The sequence below is a fragment of the Tachypleus tridentatus genome, chromosome 10, assembly GCF_004210375.1.
Source record: "Tachypleus tridentatus isolate NWPU-2018 chromosome 10, ASM421037v1, whole genome shotgun sequence".
Classification (NCBI taxonomy): Eukaryota; Metazoa; Arthropoda; class Merostomata; order Xiphosura; family Limulidae; genus Tachypleus; species Tachypleus tridentatus.
The window spans coordinates 90,078,338-90,106,242 of record NC_134834.1 but is presented as its reverse complement, the minus strand read 5'-3'; the positions used below and the strand labels follow the sequence as shown (position 1 = coordinate 90,106,242).

Below are 27,905 nucleotides of genomic sequence, written 5' to 3'. Positions count from 1 at the left end.
TTCTATTAAATTTCAAAATTCTTTGGTGGTTATTGCAAACTAATAAAAGAACTGTGATAAACAAAATAAAAGTAGATACTGAAAGTAATATTTCTTTATATTTTAAATATTTCTTTATGAGAATAAGAACTTAAAACTTGTATATTCTTCATATTTTATTTATTAATTATGTTTTGACATCACATTTTTATGTCCATTGACAATACCATAAATGATTTAAATTTTGAACACATAACACTGTAAAGAGTTGTGAAATGTACACGTTGACCAACATGATACAAAAGTAGATATTTTAATACAACATAATAATGTTAAAGTAATAAGTTTTATTTTGATTGCCTTTTATGTCAATTAAACATCAAGATATAGCCTAAATATAAACCTGAATCTATAAGGCATGATTAATAATCTTGCATTAAGTTTTTACACTGAATTTATATTTGCTTGTTGTACATAATACAAACTAAGAGAGACTATGGCTAGGTTGTTCCATGAAAGTTATAGTCCTACTCATTATTGAACATTAATTCCAAATATGAATTTAAAATGACTATTTTTAGTTTAATGTGTGTATTTGTAACACTCCACTTAACACTTGAAATAATAATAATATATTTATAACAGTTTTTAAGCCTATGTGTAAAGATGGATTTCACATATCATGAGGTTTTACAGAGTTACATTTAAAATTTAATTAAAAACATTATTATCAATTTATGTTAATAAATGTGGTGTAAAAACATTACTTAAGAAGTTAATTTTTAATATTACAGAAGAATTAATTTCTCAATTTTAAAAGAAAATATTTAAATAAATTCTTAACCTTTGCTTCTATGTATCACATGACTCTGGTTTGCTCAAAATTGCTCATTTAAACATTCTCAAACCCTATCTGAGCTCCTTATATTTAATAAAAATTAAAATTTCTGCTAAATATATTATTGAGACAATTTTAAAGCTTCCAATCATCTTGATATACAGAAATATAAATCATAAAGTCAAACCCTTCTATCATATCCTGTCTTTCACAAAAATAATGTTTGCTACAACATTATTAACAACAATATCAACAGAAAGTTTAAATTTATTGCATAGTGTATAATGTTATCTCATTGTGGTAATAGCTTTTAAATTGTTCAGTCTACAGAGTCACAGATGATATCACTGCATTCACCTTAAAAAATGGTTTGGAAATTTTAAAGCACTTATAGTTTATTTCAAAGGACTGTTAAATTACAATAGTTACAGGACATTGTATTATTTGTGTATGTTGATATTTTGTGTTCTAAATTTGAATATTTGAAATTCAGTACAGTGCTAACCACGATCATGCCAAAATTATGAGTAACTTTTTATCAACCTTCAGATGCTAATAAAAAACGTACATGGCCCACATGTAAGCACTAAATTCATTTTTATGTATGTTTTTTACTTATTGTTATAAAAATATATAAAATGTAAACCGGGAGTATAGCAAGTTATGTAAGAAACCAAGAATTAAATAGAAAACAAAATAAAACAATTTCTCACCAAGATCAGCAAAAGAGCTGTACTTGAATTATGTATGTCAACAGTTTATCTTAGCTTGAGCCATGTCTTTGGTAAGTGGTTTCTCATTCTGTTAAGCAGGGTTAATAGCCAAACAGTTCGAAAAACAATAAAAATTATAAAAAAATTCAATGGTAATAGGTGTTAAATATACAAGCCTAAGGCTGCTTAAGATAAATAATTATAATCTTCTATAGCAATCTGTAGTCATTCAAGAAGAAACAAAGGGTAACTTAAACTTGCTTCATTTTTTGTGGTGGTTACAAGGTTGGTCAAAGGAACCAAGCTCATTTTGTATTAGGGTTGAGAAAACAGCAGATAAAATATAGGTTTGGACATTAAATATCTTTTATAATAATTTAGAAGGTTCCAGAAGTTATGTAATCAGTCTAATTAAAATGTGCATGAGGCTGATCAAATTCAAAGACAAATATTTAGTAGAAATACTTTGTTAAAAATTCTAAATTTCTTTTGTATACAATATATTTACTAAAAGTGTACCATATTTCTGTAAAGATATATTAAATAAATTTAGAATTAAAAGTAGTTATATTAAAATATTTAAATACCTGTTTCAAGTTTCAATGTTAGTTTATATATTACACCTTATGGATTATAAGAAATTTACTGTTACATTAGATTACAGTTGTAACTATTACTAGAAACTCAACTGTTCTGTGGTTAAAAATATTCATGAGTTTATTCAGGATTTTTAAAACATAATAAACTTATAAACAATTTTAAAAATAAACACATAAAATGCTTTTAACAATTCTTTAGATATCTTATAAGCTTACAGTTCTGAGTGTTTGGTTGACTTGTTTCAAAACCTAGTGAGTAATTATACAAAATGTTAAAGTAATGTTCAAATACCTAAGATCTATTTCTTATGTTCAAATATGTAACTGATTCTTTTTGATGAACTTGTTATTTATAATACTGTATTATGGAAATCACTATGCAACATAGCTATTTACCAGGTTGTTTTTATATGCCTCTTTGTAATAGCTAACCATCAGTCAGTCTTCATGCATATAAAATCAGTTAGGCTAAGGACTCTATGTCAGATCACTGTTAAAAGAATTAGTTCAGTTAAAAACATTATCTGATGTATCAAATATAATACAAAGAGACAGTATTTGTCCCACTCAACATACAAGATGTATTCATTGTGTACATGTAGTATATTGGTGTAGCAGCTGTTTAAAAAACATTTTACAAAGACATTGAAATCATGTTCATATAAGTGAATGAACAATACAGTCACCAATTAAAATCAGTAAGGTTCACTAACTTCCAGTGATGTCAGAAATACAGTTTTTGATATATATCAAAAATGTTACAAATAAGTTAGAATTAACATAAAAGACCAGTCTTGTGTGTTTGCAAGTGGCAAGTTACATACCTTCTTCCCTCTCAAAATTAACAAATTTTTCTCATATTGTTTCCTTCAGTGGCTCAATACAGTCCACATAAGAATATCCTTTGATATTGCTTGCCATCTCTATGCAGCCTGAATAAAGAAAATGAATAGTTGAAAGTACATTAAATACAAGATCAATATTTTCAATAAACATCTTATGAAGGTTCTTACTTTAAATATTACATTTTGCTACAGATAAGTAATCTTTGGTAACCAATAACAAGAAGGCATCCTCTACAGCCCTGGCACTTGAAATTCGTTCGGGCAGGATTGGAGTAAATTAATCTAAGAAACCATTTTTTCCCATTTCTGTTAGCTATATTTTTGTGCACCAGTAATATCAGGCATGACACACATGTATACTCAGTTCAATTTTATTACTCATCATGCAGGATTAGAATAAATTAATCTACATGACCTTGGATATGGTCAAATATATCAATTGAAAGGGTTTGTCCTCCTGAAACTGAACATATATTTAGATCTCATATTGGTAAAGATATGCTGGAGATATGAGCTAAAATTTTGTACTTGACAAAACAAACAAAAAAACTCAAAGTCGTTCTGTGAGCTGCTATGTTGTGGTTAAAAACACATTATAAAAATATATACAAATCACTATTCATAATTAGCTATTAACGTTAGAAAAACTGTACAATCAATAACAAGGTACAACCACAAGGATCTACTGAGTATATAAAATTTAATAGCAAATAGCCTGGTAGAAAAACTATATTAAACAGCTGATATCTACCATATATGTAAAATTGAACAGCAAATAGCCTGGTTGGTAAACTGTTCAAGTAAACATACCTACCTAATGTGTAAAATCTAACAGACCAAACTGATAAATTACCTAGCATAGCCAATACCTAAAGAACACCTAACATTCAGAAGCAAACAGTCCAGTAAACAACCTATTTGGCACAACAAATATCCTACATATATATAAAATCTAACATCAAACAGGCTAATAGGCAAACAACTTGGCACAGCAAATATCTATATTGTGTTTGGCTGAAAATTCCACATACATACAACCTTATAACAGGCTAGTTATAACAATTGAAAAAAATAGTTGTTGGTATAGCTTTTAATATACATTACAGACTTCACAATTTTCAATTTTAGGTGCAGTGTTAATATAAGTTTATATAACTTATAAACTACAGCATCAAATAAAGTGATAAAGTTCTGTGATGTTTCATTCAATCTTATAAAAGACTGAATTATTTCTAGTAAATATCTGTAGATATAACCTGAAATCATATTTATCATACCACTAACAACTAACTGGGATTGTAGATGTAAAACTACCTACAGAGATAAGACTTCCCATCACTTATCAATACATACCCTGGAACACAGAACTGTAGTTAAAATTCAAACTCCACCTAATTTTCCTATATAGCCTCAACAATGAAACATCATCATCACCACCCATTTCCTTGAAAGATGCTTAATCATAACTTATGGATGTAATGATCACAAACTGTTGATGAAAGAAAGTTCAACTCCCAATATAAATTCAAACTCATTCCCCTTGCATTTTTTCTTTCTATATTGAAAGATTTGTAACACTGTTTATTATATGTTTATATTAATATTTATAACACTGTTTATTGTATTTTTATATTAATATTTATACTAAAGATTGTTTAATTCATTAACTTTATTGATTTGTTGAAGATGAAATATGTGTAATTCAAAACATTCATTACAGATGTTTACATATGTTGCCATGGCTCTACTATTCATTATCAGCTTTGTTTCCATGTTTTGAAAAATCAAGTTCTGATTGCTGGAGAAAGTATTTCTATTTAAGATTAAAATGAGCAAAAATACAACACACACCACAGTGTTAAGTCACAATGAAAGCTTCCTAATTGTTTACACAAACAAGTTCCACTGTACATACAAAACACAAATTATCAGCTCATACTAACCCATCAACTTGAGTATGTCTTGTACTACAGGTATTGATGAAACAAACAGTCAAACAAGCCTTAATAAAATATTGTGTGTAATAAGTAAACTTTTATAATGTAGTCTTTATTGCTGAGTCACAGAAACTGAAATAAGTATCATGATATCTAGGTTAGTCAGTAGACATGTGGTATCTGAAGATGTAATGTTATATACTAGTAAACAATATTTAAATCAACATAAGCCAATAAAGTTTATAAAAAATGATAAGTCAATGTGACAAACCTCATCATGTAATTTAAGTGATTATAATTGTAAGTTTACAACTAAGTTAAACATCCAAAGTATAATAATACAGTGTTGTGTATTTCAACTGATTATAATTGTGAGTTTCCACTGTAGTTAAATATCCAAAGTATAATAATAAAATCAGTGAGTCACGTGTAACCACAGTTGGTATAAAATAGCATAAAACTGACCTTTAATAAGTGCAACTGTCTTTCCTTTGTTCTAAGGAACCAGTGTTTTGTAGAATGCAATCACATTTGAGTTCTAATACATTGCATATGTAATACATTATTACTGTTTAGAAATAAATTTTAAAATTTCAATTTCAATTACTTGTCTTGAAACACAGAATAATAAATAAATAAATATAGAAAACAATGACATTCTCTATTTACGTAAGTTGTACTTACATGTCACAATCTGCTAAGCCTTTTGAGTTGTGCAAATGTAATATGTAAAACAAAATAATTATTTCATGTCTGCAACAGAAAAATGGGTTTATTTATGAAGACACTTAATAAAAGCTGAAAAATCATGTAAGGGAAATTCTGAGTTTTCTCTGGTTATAAACACTTCATACAGTGAAGAAAGTATATGTAAACAAACATTTCCAAAGACAAATATATCTAGGAAAATAGATAATAGGAAGTTCTTGTTTTATATTCTAGCATGTGAATATTGGTAATTTGAAATTCTATTTCTTAAGGAACTGACAGATTTTGCCTTTGAACATCACACACATATAATTTAAACCAAATAAGCATCCAGTATATGCCATAACACACAAAAGCCAATATTTAGAAATCTGTTTAAATATAAACATTTAAAATATTGATCTAAGGAACATAAAGTTTACAGTGTTCAAAACAGTACCAGCCTCAGGAATGTTTAGTGTATTTTTAAAAACTAATTTCAAACACAACAAATGACTGTCTACAAGAATATTTGCACATGTATTTTATACAAATATCTTTAGTATGTATCAATGTAAAGTTAAATTAAAATAATGTTACTTACAAATATAAATACTGTACCAAAACAGTTTTAGAATACATTACTTTTCACTTTCTAATGTGTTTGCACCAATGTATACACACATTGTGAAGTCTGTAACTGTACACACTAATTCAGTGTCAGATTTACAAGCCACATGCATAGAAATAGTTATTTTTCTTGAGACTATGAACAATTGTAAAATAATAATTGTTATTTTGGAATATGTCACATGGATTTCTAAATTAAAGATGTGTTAAAATTTTTATGATAAATGTTTTCACTGTTGCTTATTTAACTGATGTTTGTCAATTTACGAAATAGTAATTTAAATAATAAACTCAAAACTCTATAAAGTGATAAAAACCCTATAACCAAAGCACTTTCAAAAAGCTGGGAATAAAAATTAGTATCATTTTGTATCAAGACTTCTTGAGTTTGTGTTTTTTGTGACTCAAAGTTCTATAATAATGGTTTTAATGGTTGTTCAGTATTTTTCTAAAATGTTACATTCTATCCCAATTTCTCTTAAAACCACAGTAGTAAGTAGAACTGTAAGCATCTGCTGTTTCTCTTTAGAAACATTGTGCATATCATCTGAACAAATAATTACCACATCCATATTTAACATCAAATGATAACACCAGTATGTAGAACATTAAGAATCTATTGCTCCTCCTTGATGAATTGTGTGTTTATCATCTGAATGAAGAATTATTACAACTAGATCCAACAATCAGCATTTTGTGAAATAAAACTTCAGTTATTACTACTGTAGCTTCATAACACTTGAATAATATATATGTTATACATTAGTTTATTTGTACATTCTACTAATAAATTATTGTTTCATATGATTAACTTTGTTTTATGTTATTTTTTTAAGAAGCATGTACAAGTTCTCATTAATGCACTGAACCAACCTAACCTAACATATGAACCTGAGTAAACAGAATGGCTCTGATATATTTGTCTCTGAGGCAGTCATGGTAATTTATGATAATATTATGTTCTAGTTTCAATGCAATTACCTGTACTACACTTTTTTTTAACTTTTTCTGTACACAAACTTATTTAATCAGTGTTAGCTGAAGATAAGTAACAAGTGAGTTGAATTGATAAATATAAAATGTATTTTTGAATGAACTTAGTAAAGTTATTTTTTGATATATTTTTATGGTGTATTAAGTGTATTTTATACTAAGATTCTGATAACAAGCATATCAGACTGCAGCAATGGAATAAAACCTTCTCAACTTAAAACCCGTGATTACATTTATCACAAATATAAAGTGTTAGTTAAACTTAAAATGGTAAACTGACTCTGGTTCTTGTTCTCAAATGTTACTCATTATTCATATCACATTACAATTAGTTGTGAGTACACATATCCACTGACAATACTGTTCACAAAAAGTTATCATTTGACAACCCTATAGATACAACTATAGTATAGAGATGTTGGGATGTTTCAATACTAGTTTAAATAATTGTTAATGTTACATAATAAATTACTTTTCATTTTGTAATGTTAATAAAGACAATACACACACACACACATGGTAAACTATAAAGCTTACCTAACAATAAGAATTAGAACGAGTAATTTCAAATATTGGAAGTAGCTAAAGAACAACCAAAAAGTAGTATAAATGGACAAACATTTACAAGAACATGTTTACAACAACAGAAATTAACATTATCAGAAGTCAACATATATTGCAAAGCTGGGTATAGATTTAAGAAGTAATTATTACACATCTCAACTGGCAACAATTTATGTCAATGTTAACCTAATGTGGTCTTGTTTTTCTTACCATCTTGGAGAATTTTTCTAACATTTAAACAAGCAACAAGGGATATATAAACTCTTTATAATATTAGATCTTTCAAGAATTATATTTTGTCTACATAGTTTATACACTTACTTGTACAGTACCAAGAAAGGTAACCTCAAACTCCCTGTATACTTCACAGACAATATCACCTTGTGTTACATTGAGAGCTATAGCACTAACTGTCCATTTAAAAACATTCCAAATGTTTTCCATGTCATCTTTCACTTCCATGCCTCCAACAGTGCATATTCTAACCAGAAATGTACAGCTGATGACTAAAGAAGAAAAACATTAACGTATACTGTCACAAATAGAACAACTTATTTTGAAGACTCTTTCATTAAACCTTAATTTACTTAAATTGTATCCATTATGGCTAACATAATTACTAATTCTGTTATCTTAACATTATTCAGATACAGTAACACCCTCCAACCTTTCATAGTTAGATAATTTCTAAAATGCACACTTAGAGACTTATTTACATGTATGTGTATTTTATAAACTATATTACATCTACACAACTGTTAATCATGTCATTTACTGTAACATATATTAATAGCTGGTCACAAAATTCAAATAATGGTAGTGGTTTAGTTTAAAAGTGCTACTTCTTCCTAAATAAAAACAAATAATAAGTTTTCCAGAAGTATACATCTTTAGTAAATGATAATACTTACAGTTTAATTATATCAAACACAGATCATGTAACATTACGGAAATAATTTTTTCCTGTTCATTGTAACAATTCTGATGATACAGTTTCTCAATCCAGCTACGTTCACCTGTTAACATGTAACATTTCTAATGTCTATATATATAATAAAAACATGTTGATAAAGTTTTATAGACCACATAAAAATATTTAAATGATTAATCTAAAGTTTACACAAATTTGTTGTAACATTTTTTACTGCCTTCTTTCTTTATGTACAACTTTCATAATACCTAGAGAACTTATCACAAGTTAACATTAAAAACGTTTAGGCGTTGATTATCAAAGTTAAGTTCACTGACTTGTAAATGATGTTTGCATAAATTTAACAGCCCTAGCAATGTCCTGTTCTATATACTCAAATCTGAATACATGTAAATATTAATGTGTGGGTACACATACTAAGGTACTCATACAGGTAACTATGAACAGCAATTTTTATTGCACCAATGAAATGCATTTTTTTAATTTACATGTTTTCGTGTCAACCATAAAAGAATAATGTTAATTATTATTATATTTAGTACTTACACAAATGGTCATGTACACTTCTTTCAAACAACTCGGCAACATTTTCTCTTTAGTGTCACACACGACAAGCTTGGACTCATCAGCTGAACCATTCATCCATAGGTGTAAAGACGTAAGCTGAAATGAATACATCATGAAGAAAACAGAATCCAAGACTTTGTTAACTACTTGAAGCTAGATTAAGGTATAATTTAATGTTCATGTTTAAAGTTCAGTTAACTTCACACAGAATAATAAGTAGATATTACTGACTAACTACTTTCCTGTGAAATGGAATCTTTGAATGTCTCAAGGTGAACAAAAGGATCAGATTGTATTTAAGGTCTACAAGTATTTTTTGTAAGTATACTATGTAAGTTATTGTAATTTGTGTGCATATAAAGAAGTTCTCCATGAATTTATTCAGTTTTTAACCATGTTCCACACAGTTAAAGACCCTTTGTCCATGGTTTAATCACATGGATCCATCTACACAACAGAACTGGCCAGTAACCCTCAAAAGAAAGTCAAAGATTATTTTGAACCCCTTAATTCAAGGAATGTTGACAGAATTGCACAAAAATAAAATTAACACAACATTTGTTTTGATTAAGAATTACTGTTGATATTGGATTACAAGTAATGTGTAATTAACTTATCAAATGATATTTAACCAGGTCTTTATTTCTTTCTCTGGTATTTTAGGATATCATTCATTCACAAACTATTTCACAGTTTATGAAACTTATCCCAATCATAAATCTCGATCAATTCTCTCCAGATCTATTCCTATTAATAATGGTTTACCTTTATTCTTGTTTCTTTATGTACAAAACTTGTATAGCTAAACAGAATGATAAAATGTTTTTTTCCCTGTACTCTCACCAGCACTTTTACAATAAAGCATACACTATGAACTGAGTTAGAATTCTACACTATTACTTCATCAGAAATGAGTCACTCTTGAAGAGTAGTATCTTCATATCAGATAGATATGCAATTTGCTGCTGTTATTACACTATGGAACAAGGGTTACAGTTTTTGACACTGTGTTATCACATTACAACTAATTCATAACTTGTATGTATATCTGAATAAAAATTGAAGTTGACATAAATACATCTTTCATGTAGATCCATTACATTTCATTTGTTCATTGTTACTGTTTATTTAGTACCTGAGTCTGTGGAGATCGTACAGAAGCTGAAGTTTTAAAAAACAAATAATGTGACATGAAAAAACAAATACAGTAACTGCATATGCGTTGTTACTTAGTTTACATATTATACATTCTTCTGGTATGAATACGTTATTTGTTTTAGTATGTCACCCACTGTATTATTATAGTATCCACAATTACTGAATCTATTACTATAATTACAGATATTCACCTGTACGTTATACTGTTATAGGACAGTGACCATTTTTCATCTGTGTCTAAGTCTGTTCGAAAACATACTGTGGCTAATACCCTTTGTTCCTTTTACACCATGTACAGCACCTTATTACCCCCAGATTTTTTCAGCACAGGTCTTATGTCATGGCCAAGACCCTCCGAAAGCCAGTGTTTCCTTTACTAGCTAAAGAATTATGCTTTTTCTTCATTTATTAAATATGGAAATCCTAGCTACCTGTTAACGTACTAAGCTGAAACTAATATTTCTAATATCAAAATTGGAACTAAAATCAGTATTCATCTCCAGATTAACACATTTCTATTCTACCTCTCATTGTATGAATAGCTCATTCTTGATAAACATTTTTTTAGGAAGAAGTTAATAATGGTGCTAATTTGTGACATATTACATAAATATTAAATTAGCAATATCAGCTCTGTTTTGTTGTCATTACTATATGGTTTATTTATTGTGTTTCTGTCTCATGTTACATTCTGTTCTTATGTACTTCAGAATATCCTACAGTAGTTTATCATTAGTTTGTTTGAAGATTTAAAAAAAGCATTTTCCCAAAACATCACCAAAGAAAATTAAAACCCAATTTCCTTTAAAGTATCTTTTTTTCCAACAGTCTAATGTTATAATTTTTCTGCACAGAGAATGTACTTCTTATAGATACTTATCAACTCTAACATAAAAACTTTACTCAATTATTATACCCTCTATACACTTAGGCATTTCACTCACCACTAGCCTCAATACTTCCATCAACCCTTACATGTTTAATGTGGTTCAGATGTACTGTAACGTGTATACAATCATGCAACAATCCTCTACCAACAGAAGTGTGACATACACTCCTTATGCAACTACCTCTCCCTGATGTATAGTCTAACCTCACTTGGAGATTAGATGCCAGATACAAAAACACTAAGTGGGAAAGAAGGGTAGAAAGTGTGAAAAGTGGTAAGTATCTATTAGAAATACATATTCTTGGCAGGAAAATTATATGTTGCAAAATGATACCTCACCTAATATAAAAACTAAAATCCCACACTGGCCTGGTGAAGGGAATGGTGTACATTACCAGGATTAGCCCTTTTCAAAATGCATCTAAAAAGAGCCCATGGAGTGTATCAACATCTCTGTAAAGAATATATACACTAAAGGAAGACTACACCACATCTGAAACAGGTATACTGATCACCCTTGACAAAATCAGCATCACTAACTGAACAACAAAGAGAAACATATGATAAACAGCAGAAAGTGTCCAAGATTTATGGAAGAAAGGGCAACTCCACACAATGCCATGTGAACCACTTCATCAGAACTGTGAACCATATATCCTGTTCACAGTAAAAGGTCACTGAAAAACTGTGGTTAAATCATATCAGACCATAATTGAGATATCAACAACAGCTTCAAACTGTTCAAACCAATGTTCATACTTCTAGTCCTAGAAGAATGATGTTCTCAACCAATCAGATTGAGATGCACACCTAACATAAAATGATGAAGCTGCAGACTGCAATCAGAAAATCAATTCAATCATCAGAGCCACTGGGATTAGAATTGAATTGTCTCATTCATGTAAAGCCAGAGCTCCTCAAATATTGTGGGAAATTAACTCTACCTAATGCTAGTGGTACCACAAGTGGTTAATTTTGTCCTGCATTAGAAAGGATGCCCTCCACCAAGCATTGTAAGATTTATAATGACAACATCAAGATGGGATGTTCCACAAGACTTTCAAAAGAGCAGTTTTCCCTCATAAATATGTTGATCCCAGACTATACACTCATGTACTAGTATAAATAAAGTAGAAAAGGATAACTGCCCATTCTTACCAATATTGCCCCATACATTTTACAAACTTTGTGCATTAAAAAAAACATGCCACAAATTAAAATTCCAAACAATAAGTTTCTTCCTCCCTTAAATCTAATTACTTCTAAACAAATACATCATTTAATTTAATTAAACATTACAATAATAACTGTTCATGCCTTGACTTTTTTAAGATTCTAACAATATTTCTAGGTTTGAAATTTTATTTTTTTCATTAATACTGCTTACGATGCCTGAAAGTTTTGTAATATTGTTACAAAATAAATTTTAGACAGTTCTGAAGTTAAACAACTCGACCCAGATGAATTCCATCATGTTGATGTCCAAAATAAACAAAAGTGCATGTGCTACAACAGATTAAGTAAAACATTAATATTTGAAAACATACATCTTGTTTGTAAACATTAATCCATGAATTCAAGTTTACAGTTTATCATTTATTTTGTAAATATAATATTGTAAATGTTTATTTTTAATTGTTACTTTCATATGAACCAGAAATAAGGACATTCTTTGAAACCACTTGATCATAACTCATATGAGATACTCAGTGTTTTACAGGCTAATTAATTTTGTAACTAAATTTATTACTAATGTAGTTATAAGTAACTTAAACCATGAAGGAAATATAAATTTATCACTAGTACTAGTATATGTCTAGTTCTGACCTTAAAACATCTTGAATCCATCTCTATTGTAATACTTTGTTGAAGTATGGATCTATAACGTTTAGCATAATTCGAAATATTCATACATTTGGTTTGAAAATGTTTAATATAAATGCTCCAGTGATTTGTTTCCTTAGTGAGTAATAAACAACATTCCAATATAGCACTGTATTCTCACAACAGATACATACATCTACAGTATGTATTTAACTATTATGACACAGCTACAGGATTTAAGAGGGCTAACAAAGCAGATATCTTTGTACACAATCACCACAAAAGTATTACATGTAAACAAGTTCTCCTAGAGTATTCAACAATCGTATTAGAAGACAGACAAATTCCTTTAATTACCACACCTGTTCTGGTTTTCTAACTTTTGGTTGTCAGGAGATAGGTCAAATTGACCAACATTGTATAGAGAAAATAACAGACAAAATAGTTTTACTAAAAACAAACAATTGTACTTAAAAGGTTTTGGAGATAAAGCCAATGAAATTTGTGATTTTGAGATGAAGAGGATTATTTTTAATCTCAACATTCACATCACTTTCCACACAGACTAGTGACAAGAGTACTAAATATAGTCAGAATAACAATTTTTTAAATGTACTTCAATGAAAAATATAATTTTTCTACGTGAAACACTTATAAGGTTTACTAACAGTTTGCCAAATATGTTGAATATATATATATATATATATATATATATACACACACACTACATTAAAAGTTAGTAGTACCAAAACTATAAACACTTTAAATGAGTAAAGACAAAGATGTTATGTGAGCAGTCAACCAAACCTATGTTAAGAGAGCTAAATCTAAACAAATTCTCCATTTACAACAGCCAAGAAAAAGCAACATTGTGTGTGTTAACCATTGACATAAAACTGGTTAAACATCTGAATTATAAATTAGTACACCTCGACTCGTGTCACTTCAATTATTTGTACTTTATAACACTGCTATAAAAGTGGTTAAACAGGTAAACTATCATTTAGTACACCTTGTCTCATGTACTTGATTATCTGTACTCTAGAATACTACCATGAAACTGGTTAAATGTCTAAACTATCAGTTAGTGTACGATTACTTCAACTTGTAGGTATTGTTAAAATTTAAGTAGTTCAATTTCAAAACCAGTTCCATTAATCAAATATTAGTGTCAGCATGTATGTTTAATGGGAATTGTTGTCAGGGTTACTGGAAGTTTATAAGTCTTTCACTATATGTATAAATACTGTATAAACACTGGTAATGTCAACATTCAAAATGTGTGACACTTCTGAAGGAAATGAGAAGTGTTCTTAAAATATTTAGATATTTAGTAACATACATGGTGAACACAGTATGGTTGAAATACTATTATTATATGCTCAACTAATTCTTGAAAATAACGGATTAGGTACAGCATGTAGTGTTTAAAACTGTAACAGACCTATTACTAATGCCTTATGGTAAGTATAATCAATTATAATCATAGATTGCCAGCATTTACACCATAAAACCCAAAAGAAATCTGGTATTCAGCTAGCTAACTAGACTAACAATAAAGTAATTAGTTACTTTAGAACACAGAATAACTGATGTTTTACTAAAACTATTACTCATTCTGTTGACAAAACTGACATTTATGAACTTTAACATCTTTAAAACAGCATAATAAAAACCTGGTAATGAGTAGGCAAAAAGAGTGATAAAAACTTAATACTGTATCAATAGACAAAACTGATAGAGAAATTAGTGAAAAGTAGGTTAACAGATTGATCAAGAAAACTGGTGTGTGTGTGTGTTTTCATTTAGTAAGGCCACCATCGGGCCATCTGCTGAATCAACTGAAGGGAATCAAACCTCTGATCTTAGCATTGCAGATCTTTATACTTACCACTGTACTAACGGGGAACACATTAGGTGAAAAGACTAATAATGAAAGATGGTACAACATTAGGAGAAAAGACTAATAAAGAGAACTGGTACTACATTAGGTGAAAAGAATGATAAAGAGAACTGGTACTACATTAGGTGAAAAGAATGATAAAGAGAACTGGTACTACATTAGATGAAAAGACTTATAAAGAGAACTGGTACTACATTAGATGAAAAGACTGATAAAGAGAACTGGTACTACATTAGGTGAAAAGACTGATAAAGAGAACTGGTACTACATTAGATGAAAAGACTGATAAAGAGAACTGGTGCAACATTAGATGAAAAGACTTATAAAGAGAACTGGTACTACATTAGATGAAAAGACTGATAAAGAGAATTGGTACAACATTAGATGAAAAGACTGATAAAGAAGAATTAGATGAAAAGACTAATAAAGAGAACTGGTACTACATTAGGTGAAAAGACTGATAAATAGAACTGGTACTAAATAAGTCAACAAGATTCACAATAAAACATGTGGAACTGAAGATTAATAAAGTATTAAAGTGTCATATAAAATATGTCACATTGATATACAAGTATATATACAGTTACTAAAATAAATAATATACATAAAACATTTCATACCTTGTAACCTATTTATTTGGTCATCATACTTTACTACATAACTATCAAATGAGTCTTGCCTTACATAATACAAATTATTAACTTCATTTTTATTCATCACAATATTTATATTTCACCAAACTGCTCCCAAAAATAATATTCTGATCATGACATCATCAGTAACCTAAAACAGTAAAAACCACTACTTGTGTGAACCTCAAACAGATACAATATTCACCATGAACTATTTTTTGTCTTATAGATGTTTGAATCATCATGATACAGAAGTACAGAGAAATAAACTTAAAACTGTTAATATTAATATTTATGATACTGATGAGAAACTTGATAGACTTACAGTGATTTCTTTCATTGATTAAGATTAATTTATTAATAACACAACTCGTTAACAAGTTGTAGGTAATTCTATTGTATTCTTTTCAAATTAATTAATTTAATTCTGCTCCTTGTGAGAATATTTATTACTGTCAGTTGTCATTGTTTCTATTATACTTGCTCTTCAAGATTTATTTAAATGGCAACAAATACTAAAAAGTGAACTTTAAAGAAACTTCTGATCTGTTATAGTATGGTAAAAATAATTAATATTAAACACTGATTATTTATATAGTTCATGATCAATACTTCTGTAAGTAATACTTCATATGACCTCATCTATTACAATATTATACATAATGCATGTGTATTAAACACAACCTTTGTGATGAAAACAGACCTAAACATATGCAACTACTGTACTTGCTGTGTGGCTTGTCAGGAGTACTCGTACACTATCCACTTCTGAAAATTGTTAAACCTTACACTGTACACAGCTTGCATACTGAATAGTGTGTGTAAATCTGCTTTCCTTGACACTACACATTCTTGCATAAGGTATCAAGTGATGTTCATGACCTGAAATACTAAAGTATACAGCTGTAATGGGTATGATGTGTATAATAACGTAATATATTCATGTTTGTTCCAGCTGACATTCGTGGTCAACACATACAACTTGTACTTATATTTCTAACATAAATGTATAGTTTTGCTGAATGTAAGAAAACCATTAAACCTTTGAGTTACATAACACATGCTCATGTTTTATGAATTTGAGCACAAGTGTGCTTAGTATGTTTTAGAAACTTACATGTGTAATATAAAAATAACCAAATATTTATTATTTTCTCACAGGTTAAGTATTAATTTATTTAACATCATTTAACAATAAAACTAGTTCTGTTAAATATTTAAATGTTCAAATACCTGTTTTAAGTTTCAATGTTAGTTTATACATTACAACTTATGGATTGTAAAAAATTTATTGTTACATTAGATTAATTACGGTTGTAACTATTACTACAACCTCAACTGTTCTGTGGTTAAAAATATTCACGAGTTTATTCAGGATTTTTAAAACATAAGAAACTTAACAAACCATTTTTAAAATAAACACATAAAATGCTTTTAACAATTCTTTTGACATCTCATAAAATTACAGTTCTGGGTGTTTAGTTGACTTGTTTCAACACCCAGTGAATAATTATACAAAATATTAAACTAATGTTCAAAAACATCTATTTCTTCTTTTGAAATATGTAACTGATTCTTTTTGATGAACTTGTTATTTATAATACTGTATGATGGAAACCACTATCTCACATAGCCATTTACAAGGATATGTGTAGCGTTCTATTTAAGGATAGAGAGACAAAAAGGAATGACGTTAACCAAGATAAAAAGAAAAGTTGTTTACCAGTACATTAAGATTTCTTTTTACCCAAATTACGATATTTCTGTTTTCAGTTTTTATTTGTATATAGCAGCAATAGTTTACTATTCATATAATTGACAATGATGTGTTCTCCGTTTGTTGCTTATTGAACTTCCCCTAAAGCTGCTCAGAGCTATGTTTTCTTGCTGTTCCTAATTTTGAAATTATAGAATGAAGGGAGGAAAAAACAATCCAACACCACCCTATGGGCCACTCTAACTCGATAATGGTGTTTAGCACCAACCCTGTAGAAATACATGGTACATTTTTTTCCCATTAAATTTGCTGTAAGTGAAATAGAAGTGGGGCTCGAACCACAGAATCTCAGATCTATGGTCTGGTATATAATATATTTTTTAATTTTACTTACTGACATGTTTCCTTTTCTCTTACTACATGCTAAATAAATATTGGAAACATCACTGCAGACTATATTTCTTAAACTATAAGTCAATAAAACAGTTTTAATATATTGTTAAACACAAGTTAATATAGTTTTTATTCCTCTATTTTCATTCTGTTACTGTTTCTTGAAGATCAATCTCTTCAAACTAGACCTTCTATCTGATATTTGGCCAGTCTATAAAAAATGATTTGAATACGAAATTCACATTTATTAAAAAACAAAACAGAAATGGCAAGATACTATAATATCTTTCAAGAACATTTTCAAACATATTCCCTGGTTATAATTGAAAAACAAGATAGATGGCACTTTAGCACTTGAATAGAATGTTTCAAACTATCTTTAACTAAATAATAATAAGCCAAGGCTTCTTTAAAAGAACTAGCATCTTTCTATGACTGAATAATACAGTCACAACTTCTTTAAGGTACTTTGCATCCTCATATAATTGTACAATAATTAAAAAACCTTTTTTTAAAACATAAGAGATTTATTCTTCATTATTTAAGTAAACTCACACCTTTGTTAAATATAGCTTGCACAAAATATCTGTGGAGTTTAGGACCCTTCATGATTCACAGACAACCCAATGTATCAATTAAGCTTCACTATTATATCTAATTATTTTATATTTAACCATAAGTAGGATCAGTACACATGCATACAAAAAAAAAAAGCTTTGGATATCAAACCATGGTATTGATATCTGTGCACATAAGGTATGTTTAGTTTCAATAACTTTTGAGTGAGAATATAAACACAGTTTCAAACTTGATGTACACAAGATCTTGGAAGAGAGGGTGGAGAAAAGAAACACTGATACTAGATTCAGTTAGTATGTCCCTCAAAACTCTATGTATCTAAAACCAGATTTTGGGCTTTATAGACTTTCAGATTTACAGCTGAGCACTAGGATGTAAAATATATTAGTTGTGGTTTCAACACAGAATACACTGAGTATCTTGTCGACATTAAAATTTTGAAAACTTTTTTTTTTTTTCTGGTAAAATATTTTTCCCACATTGGTTATAAAGTTTCTTAACTCCAACAACTGGTAACAGGTTGTTGTTTTTTTTGTTTTTAATCTTCAAGCAATCAAGAAAGAATGTCAATTCACGTGACAGAAGCATTCTTTTTTATTACAATGTGGCTGATAGAAGTAGTGAAACATTTTCTGTAAATATTTTATATGAGTATACTGGAAGATTTGTTAAACTAAAACGTCAAAAACTCTCTTAATAATGAAACAATCCTAACAAACAGTTCAACTTTATTTGTTGAAGTATATAAATTAAAAGATAAACTTTATAACTGTGCATTTAAAGTTAAACCTACTGAAATTAGTAATTGATTAACAAATACCACAGCAACCAATTATTCAATGGGTATGTTCTTATTTTAATAATTACGTTTCTGCGCACAGTATCGATGGTATTAGTCAAAATGATGTAATAATAAAAATAAGATATTTTCTATTGTAAAGGTGTTTATCATTGTAATCTATATGATTAATTTATATTTATTTGGGTTTGTTTTGCTTTTCTCAAGAGTAAATCCACACAACTGGCCATATGAGTTGTGTTCACCACAAAAGTCGAGCTTTCAATCTTACAGCTAAACAATCAGGCGGAATAAAATTATCACATGTTCTAGAACTGGATATCGGAAGTAAAACGTGACCTTGACAAAAATTATTCTCAATTCACAAAGTAGAAAAAAAATTTTTTTTTCCTTAATTCTTTTAAAATTATTTTTTAATTTTTCATCATGTCACTGTTATGGTTTACTTACAAATCGAGATAAGAAGCCCTTCTGGTCCTTTTATCTCCAGTATTATATAAGGAAATTGGCTGTTAAATGTTTCAAGTATAGAGTAGACTGTAATACTTGCTACTATTGACAAAACACTAAAGATTCCTGAAGGTACAGCGACGTGCGTGTATTTACTCTAAAAGAACAAAGTAGAACCACTAATCTCAACTGATTATTAAACTTATGAAGAAATAAATGGAAGTCTGAAAACATCATCAACATTTAACATTATTTTACAAACAAAACAAAGTTTAACTCATTCAATCTTGGTCTTTTTTTGTTATTGTTGTTAAACATAAAACTACACAATAAGCTATTTGTGCTGTGCCCACCACAGATATCAAAACACAGTTTTTAGAGTTATAATCTTAAAAAACCTTCCGCTGAGCAAGTGAGAGGCATCTTTGTTTCTAAGGCTATACTTTTACAGCAACATTTCTTAGTAAATATTGAAGGTATATAAGCATATTCTTACAAACAATTAAATACACCTATTGTAAACAACACTTGATTGTGTTTAAAGACTTTACTACGTATTTAAGGTTCCATAAGAATTACCTAGTGTTCGTGGTGTATAATGTACTTGTATGCAACATCAGGGTACACTACTTCGTAATAAACCAACAGTCATGTGAAAAAGTTAGGACACCCTATGAAAGCCTGTGTATTTTTGTAACAGTTTTGTATATATAGATATTTAATCTCAATTTTAACAATACTGAGCGATTATAGGAATATAACTAAACAAGTAAAACTGAAGAAAAGACTTTTCTAGATCTGTAAATGTAATTCTACAAAAATAAATATTCTAACCGAGGAAAAGTTAGGACACCACATTTATTCCCACTTAAAATAGGTCAACTCACACACAGGTGTATCACACCAGGTGCACATGATTAGAAGATCGTTACTCAGCAGTCTGAATGAGGCTTGCCCTATTTAAACCTCAGACATTTAGTTTGATGTGCTCCTGACTGTTGAAGTGAGAGTGAGCACCATGGTGAGAGCAAAGAGCTGCCTGAGGCTTTCAGAAATAAAATTGTAGCAGCTTATGAGTCTGGTAAGGGATTTAAAAAGATCCCAAAGGATTTTGAAATCAGCCATTCCACTGTCCGTAATATAGTCAACAAGTGAAGGGCTTTCAAAACAACTGCCAACATGCCCAGGTCTGGTCGTCCAAGTAAGTTCACCCCGAGAGCAGACCGCAAGATGCTAAAATAGGTCTCCAAACACCCTAACATGTCATTAGGGGACCTACAGCAGGTTCTGGCTATTGTTGATGTGAAAGTGCATGCCTCTACAATCAGAAAGAGACTGCACAAATTTAACTTGCATGGGAGGTGTGCAAGGAGGAAACCTTTGCTCTCTAAGAGAAACGTCAAGGCCAGACTGAAGTTTGCCAGAGAGAATGTAGACAAAGACCAGGACTTTTGGAATAATGTTCTTTGGACAGATGAGTTCAAATTTGAATTATTTGGACATCAGAACAGAGGACATGTTTGGCATAAACCAAATACACCCTTCCAGGAAAAGAACCTCATACCAACTGTGAAGCATGGAGGTGGAAGCTCACAAGCATAGAATCCACCATGCATTCTACTGTGTATCAGAGGGTATATGAGGAACATGTGAGTCCATCTGTACGAAAATTAAAGCTGAAGCAGAACTGGACCCTGCAACACGAGAATGCCCCAAAACATACCAGTAAATCCACCAAGGACTGGCTGAAAACTAAGAAATGGAGAGTCCTGGAATGGCCGAGTCAAAGCCTAGATCTTAATCCCATTGAGATGCTGTGGAGTGACTTAAAACGGGCTGTACATGCAAGAAACCCTCAAACATCTCACAGCTGACAGAATTCTGCATTGAGGAGTGGTGCAAACTTTCTTCAGACCGATGTCAGGGACTGGTAGATGGCAACAAGAAGCGTCTCACTGCAGTTATTTCAGCCAAAGGGGTAGCTATTAGGGGGTAGGGTGTCCTAACTTTTCCTCAGTTAGAATATGCATTTTTGTAGAATTACATTTACAGAAGATCTTGAAAAGTCTTTTCTTCAGTTTTAATTGTTTAGTTATATTCCTATAATCTCTCAGTATTGTTGAAATTGAGATTAAATATCTATATATCCAAAAATGTTACAAAAATACACAGGCTTTTATAGAGTGTCCTATCTTTTTCATATTACTGTATTTCACAATTACAAATTAGGGAAAATAATATATTTCATACTATTATTTACTATGTTGTTAATATATTAATATGAAACAACATAATGGGTTAAAAAGAAAATTTTAGCTTCAAAAATGTAATTTCCAGTTTGAAATGCTATTAAAGTAATTATTCATATTTTGAAATAGTTATTTCTTCCTGTCACTGAGTGTGAAATTTGATATTTTAACAGTATTTTAGAAGGTTATTAAAAACTACTTTTTCGCACCCTTGGTAAGATAGAAAGGCATTGGTTAACTTCTCTGAAAGATAACCGATAAAATTTCCCAAGAGATTATTAATGCTAAAACAATGTCAAATTATGTAAGTCGGTATGTATACAAGATACAATAATGTCAGTTGCTTTCGATACCTGCCAGTATTTATTATGGGCTATTGCCAAGAAAAAGTTGGCTTTTATAATATTAAATACATAGTAAACGTAGCTAGATAGTTTCTCTAAGTAAAGCTATTTTGTGGTGTGTTATTTCACTTCATTGTTTTATTTGTTTAGCGAATAGCTACAGAATGGTCTGTCAGGAGCTGTATCCACCGAAATACTCGAACCCAACATAAAAGAATTACAATTATCAAATCACTCAGGTGGGTTCCAGGAGGAGGTTTATGTTGATTTGTCTATTTCTCATTGGAGTGATAGTTTTGTGCTTTGATTATATGGAAAAAGAATGTTAAACTAACGAAATTTTAAATAAAAATAGCAATTAATCTGGATTTAAGTAATCCTATAAACTACTGAAAATTGTCATAAAATTTCATAGGCGAGTATAAAGCTCTGGTGTTTGCATACATGTTAGAACTGTATCTCAAGACGGTTCTTATGGGTGTTAAAACTTTTTCGAAAATAAAATACAGGACAACGTTTTGACATTCTAAAAAAAGTTGTTTTTTTTTATACCCACCGTCCTGAAATACAGTTTTACTTCAAATGAGTTTATCGTCATCACGGATTTATTAGAAGTAATAGATAAAATACATGGCCAAGGTCATGGACGAATTTGTGTTAAAGAACAATCGTGTTTTAACAAAAGTTAAACGAGCTTGCCCTACCCAATACTGGCTGCAGTTCAACATATGTTAATTTAAAGTGAGGTGTGTGCTACTGTTTTCTAAACTGAACATCTTCACTTAATGTATTCGTGAAATGATCAAGAAATGTTCTTCCAACAGCAACTCGTCTTGTAAACTAACGCATTTGTTAAACACGCGTGATTGCTTAAATCTATCAATTCTTACTTAATAAATATATCGAATTTATTCATGGTGATAAGTGCTTTACACATGACTAGTTAATCTCATTCCACATAGGGGAGACCGAGAGATTGAGATACAATGTGATCTACCATTGGCTGATATATGTTGTTATGGTAACGCGGATTTAACAAAAAATATCAAAGGAAAAGGCAACAGAAACGTGTGTATATTACTTTTTTTGTTTCAATACTCCCCAACTCAAGCCAAAATAAATATGTTTATATGAAAGAAAATGGGCTTACTATAATGACCACATCCACGGAGATGCCAACTATTTCAAATGACTGAGCGTAATGATGGTAGACAGAACCCGTACAGATATCGTACAACCACTGGATACGGTTTGAGTCATCCATGTCTGTGGATCCATCTGTGGCTAAACTGTAAACACTGTTAGTAAGTATGCTTGAAATCATTTTGTCATCTTCACAACACAACATTTGTACAATGGCTGTAGTTTTGGTTCTAGCACAGCCATATTTTTTCGCTACATCAGAGTCTGGGAACATTTCTCTGAATACATGTCCTGCATGAGAGGCTACAGCTAGGGGTAAATTATAAGCAATGACGAATTGCGTGAACATCACTTCTGCATTTATGGTTTCATATTCTGAATCCTTACTCATAAATGTCGTTATCTGCATCATTTTTGTCTTTGCCTCAGTTTTTTATTGGTGAGATGCCGACTTTGTATGTCTGGAACAATCGTTTATTCCGCCATGTGCCACAGAAAAATCGATGTGACAAACTGTACAAAATGCATGACTGTCACTGACTTTTGATGGAATGACCGGATATTTTGCACTATACTCTTTCCTAAATTTTTGATTCACAATTTTAGTCCTTTTAGATTTACCAGAAACAAGACAGTCTGGTGAACGAGGCCTCTTTTTTTTTTTTCACTTGTGAACGATCACATTGGTGTTTCTATGCCGCATAGAAAACGAGAAATGCCCATCTACGCGAGCGCTGATTGGCTAACAAACACTGACGACGTAACTATGGATTCACCCACGTACCCAGTATGGAGAAGCACCGCACTCAAAGTATTGGTAAACGTCGGAGATACAAATATTTTTTATTATTTCAAGCACAAACACGATTATCGCAAGCAGCCATTTGGACTATGTCTTTTATTTATTATCAAAATTTATTTGTATCTCACTAGAAATTTTCTTTTCACCACTTTCAAGCCCTGGGGGAACAATTTATCACTTTATTGTACAGGCCTATATAATATATAATAATTTGGGAGTTGCAACAAGTCGTAATATTTGTCTGTATGAGCGTATAGTCGTAATGTATACACCAAAATCGTAATGATTACACTCAAATCATAATGGTTGGCATCTCTGCATCCAAGTCATGGTTGTAAATTCTAAAGCTGCGTTTCACATCATTGGTGTGTCCCATAATGGCGTAAGTAATGCCAATTACTTCGAGTTTGATGCAGACGATTCGATTTATATTTAAAATTTAAACTATAGGTTCATTTATTTCGTGGCGAGTTTATACAAAACCTGAAAAAACTATCCACAAACGCCGAACAAAAAAGAAAGTAGCGAAATAGATGACGAAGGTCTGTAACAATAAAACAATGAATGTATAAATATTTATATATGGAAATAAATCAATTAAACAACAATGATAAATTTAAAGATTTAAAAAAAACAACTAAAATTTCAGTTAAACACAAACAACATGTAGAATTGTTTAATATCCAGCTATCATGGGAAAAGTCTAAATGTTGCTATAGTAACTAAGAATTAATAAAGTTGTCAAGGATGAGGGGTCTTTGAGCACTCTACCTGGTTACAATGTTTTTAAATAGTCTCAAATCAACGAATAAGAATGATTTTCAAAATTTAGTCTATTTTTATATTTGCGAACAATCACAATATTTTAATACTAAATGTAGCAAGGAAGTGTTATGATGTAACTGTGAGCTGTTTTATACATCCAGAGAGAAACATGGCTATACCAATACGAAATTCGGGACGAAATAAATATTAACTCCTCACTTACTATAGTACCGGCATCGCCAGGTGGTTAAGGTACTAGACTCATAATCTTAGGGTCACGGGTTCGAATCCCCGTCACACCTAATATGCTCACCTTTTCAGCAGTGGAAACGTTATAAAGTGTGGTCAACTCCACTTTTCGTTGATAAAAGAGTAGCCCAAGAGTTGGCGGTGGGTGGTGATGATTAGCTGCCTTCCCTCTAGTCTTACAGTTAAATTAGGGACAACTAGCGCAGATATTCCTCGGTCTACATAAACGTAGCAACCATCTGAGTTGACATAAAATGTCAACCAGTCACTTGAATTAACGGTTCACGTAATGTAACATCAACTCCTTAAGGTATATTAGGGTGTATATATTACTTACTACTATGCTTCACCGCTTGTTGTAATATAACATGGCCTTGTCTGAATGAATCGTGTCGCGAAAGATATTTCCAATAATGTATCTGCGAACGGCTGGTATGGGTATTAAAACTTTAATAATAAAACACAGAACAACGTTTTGACCTTCTCAAGTCATTTTCAAAATAACCCGACGCTTTCATGCTTTAAAAATCATTTATAAATATAAACTAATATACTTTTAAGAATGTGAAATAAGATTAATTAGGACAGTAATAAATTTCAAATATAACAATATTTTGCTACATCAAATGTGCGCCAACTGATAACTATACAACATAAATATATATAATAGTAAACATCCTCTAGAACGGTCAAATTGGTGTCTTCACTGCAATAGCACTTCTTCAAACAGAGGATTTCTTGTATAATAAAAAACAATTCTAATTCTTTTGTCTTTTCAGCAAGTCCACTGGTCTCAGGTTTAAACGTGAATTTTACAGAAAAAAGAAAACTTTGTAGTCAAAAGAACTACTCATACTGATTAATTTTGCAGGTTCACATTTTTTATAAAACATATGTGCTAATTAATAAATGAAACATATAACTTGGTGCAGAAAGAGCCCTTTCCGAGCGGCAATTCGAACGTTTTAGTTTTTACGTTTGCCGCTAGGAAAAGTACTGTGGAGTAATAGTTGCCAAACAAACTGCCAACGCCAGAGCGTTGAATGTAAATAAACATGGCCAGTGCATACGGAGAAACAGAGGCAGAGTCTGTTTTGACTTCGTGTTCTGAACAGTGTCGAGTGGCGCCATATCAATTCGAACCTACTCTGAACGAACCTAGAACAGTTACTTTTGACACAGATCTGACAAGTTCTAGTGATGAGGACAGTTCCACGAGCAAGAGTAGTGGAACTGTGAGTGATACTGAAGAAATAAGATTATATATTAAAACAACATGCTTTATGAGGTTTATGAGATTTACATTTAATATGACAATGACAAAGTACTGTGTTAAGATTACTTTTATTATGATGAGTTATGGAAATATGTTATGGAGTTTATATTTGATTGTTTACAAGTCTACAATGTTTGTTTTTTTAAATACATAAAATGTACTTGATTACTTCAACATGTTCAAGACATAGTCTTATTTCAATTTATCTTGATATGTCAAATTTGAAAAAATGGTATTCTTCAAACTTTTCCATGTGTAAAAATGATACAAAAACATCTACAGAATGATCTACCAGCTTTTAAACTTCAAATATACTCTATTTGGGATAGATTTGTCCACTGTCTAGACTAAGAAATCAAGATTTCACTGACTCTAAGGTGCCACAAATGCAAAACACGCTCATGAACGTGAAATGTGTATGTCTAGTTACATTCTTCAAAAACTTGTACTTTTTAAATTATTATATTATACTAGTTATTGTTTATCACTTTATACTGCACACATACCTTTAAGTTTATTCTTTTCGTGATGGCAAGGGATGGCTTCAAAGGGGTGGAACCTGAACACTGCAGGCTGAGATCAGCCCTCAGCTCTACACGAGGAAAGATGGTGGGGACGATCCTGTCTACTGCCGATGGTTTTTTCAGTCTCAACCTGCCTGGCTTGAAATACACGGAATCCAAAACAGTGGGATCCGACACAAAACATAAGCGTTCAAAGTGATCTTGACAAAGCTTTGCATGGTGTGAAGGAGTCCAGTTCTTCCTATTGACCATTCCTACCCACTGTCGCCACCTTGCCGTTCCTTCTCCTTGCACGGAAACGAAAAGAAGCTTTTGCCCGATGCCGAACCGTTTTTACATACATAAGCAACACAGTAAACCATGTTATCATAAAACAAACATAAAGTAGCAATATCAAGACAAAAATAGTCTCACAAAGTATGTAATCTGAAAAAAGCACCGATAGATTTACATAAAACACCAGCACTGAAAGGAACAAAATGGTCGACGCGCAACGAAGCGTGTCTGGCACGTATTACGTCATAGTTATAAAACGTCACGGAAACAGCCAAGCGACCGAGAGGAGCTTGAGTTCGAAAACACGTATATATTGTTTCATTTTTTACTCAAAAACTAAAGTGTTTAAAATATGTCAACCACACAGGAATTATACCTAACCAAAGTACAGTTTCTAAGGCAATTATTAAATTTGTTGAAAGTTCACCTTTAACACGAATCAGGCCTTTACTAAGTACGCCTATATTCGATAAATATATTAATTAACACTAACTTGTGTACATTTTCACAGTAGTTTAAATATTGTTAAACTTTACTGTACTTAAAATTTTTAAAATATCTAACGTTAGGTTGTAGAGCAATATTATAAGGAATTAACAAATTACTGTCTAAAATGTATAATAAAGTATACTCACGTTGGTTTGTACGCA

General features: G+C 30.6%; 1 protein-coding gene across 5 annotated transcripts; it reads right to left on the bottom strand.

Annotated features, from left to right (window-relative positions):
• Window positions 1-306: 306 nt before the first annotated feature.
• Window positions 307-27,905, bottom strand: LOC143229845 (uncharacterized). Of its 5 annotated transcripts, XR_013016097.1 has the most exons (5): window positions 26,962-27,900; window positions 23,371-24,709; window positions 9,263-9,379; window positions 8,107-8,291; window positions 307-3,061 (listed from the first exon to the last, which is right to left on the bottom strand). XR_013016097.1 is itself a non-coding variant. In XM_076462673.1 (4 exons), exons 2-4 carry the CDS (start codon window positions 23,773-23,775, stop codon window positions 3,053-3,055), a joined length of 531 nt encoding a protein of 176 aa, XP_076318788.1. In that variant the 5' UTR covers window positions 23,776-24,709; window positions 26,962-27,903; the 3' UTR covers window positions 307-3,052. The 5 variants fall into 5 exon arrangements, 2 of the variants coding, with proteins under 2 accessions (XP_076318788.1, XP_076318789.1); XR_013016098.1 differs by lacking the exon at window positions 9,263-9,379 and having other exon boundaries at window positions 26,962-27,905; XR_013016099.1 differs by lacking the exon at window positions 23,371-24,709 and having other exon boundaries at window positions 26,962-27,796.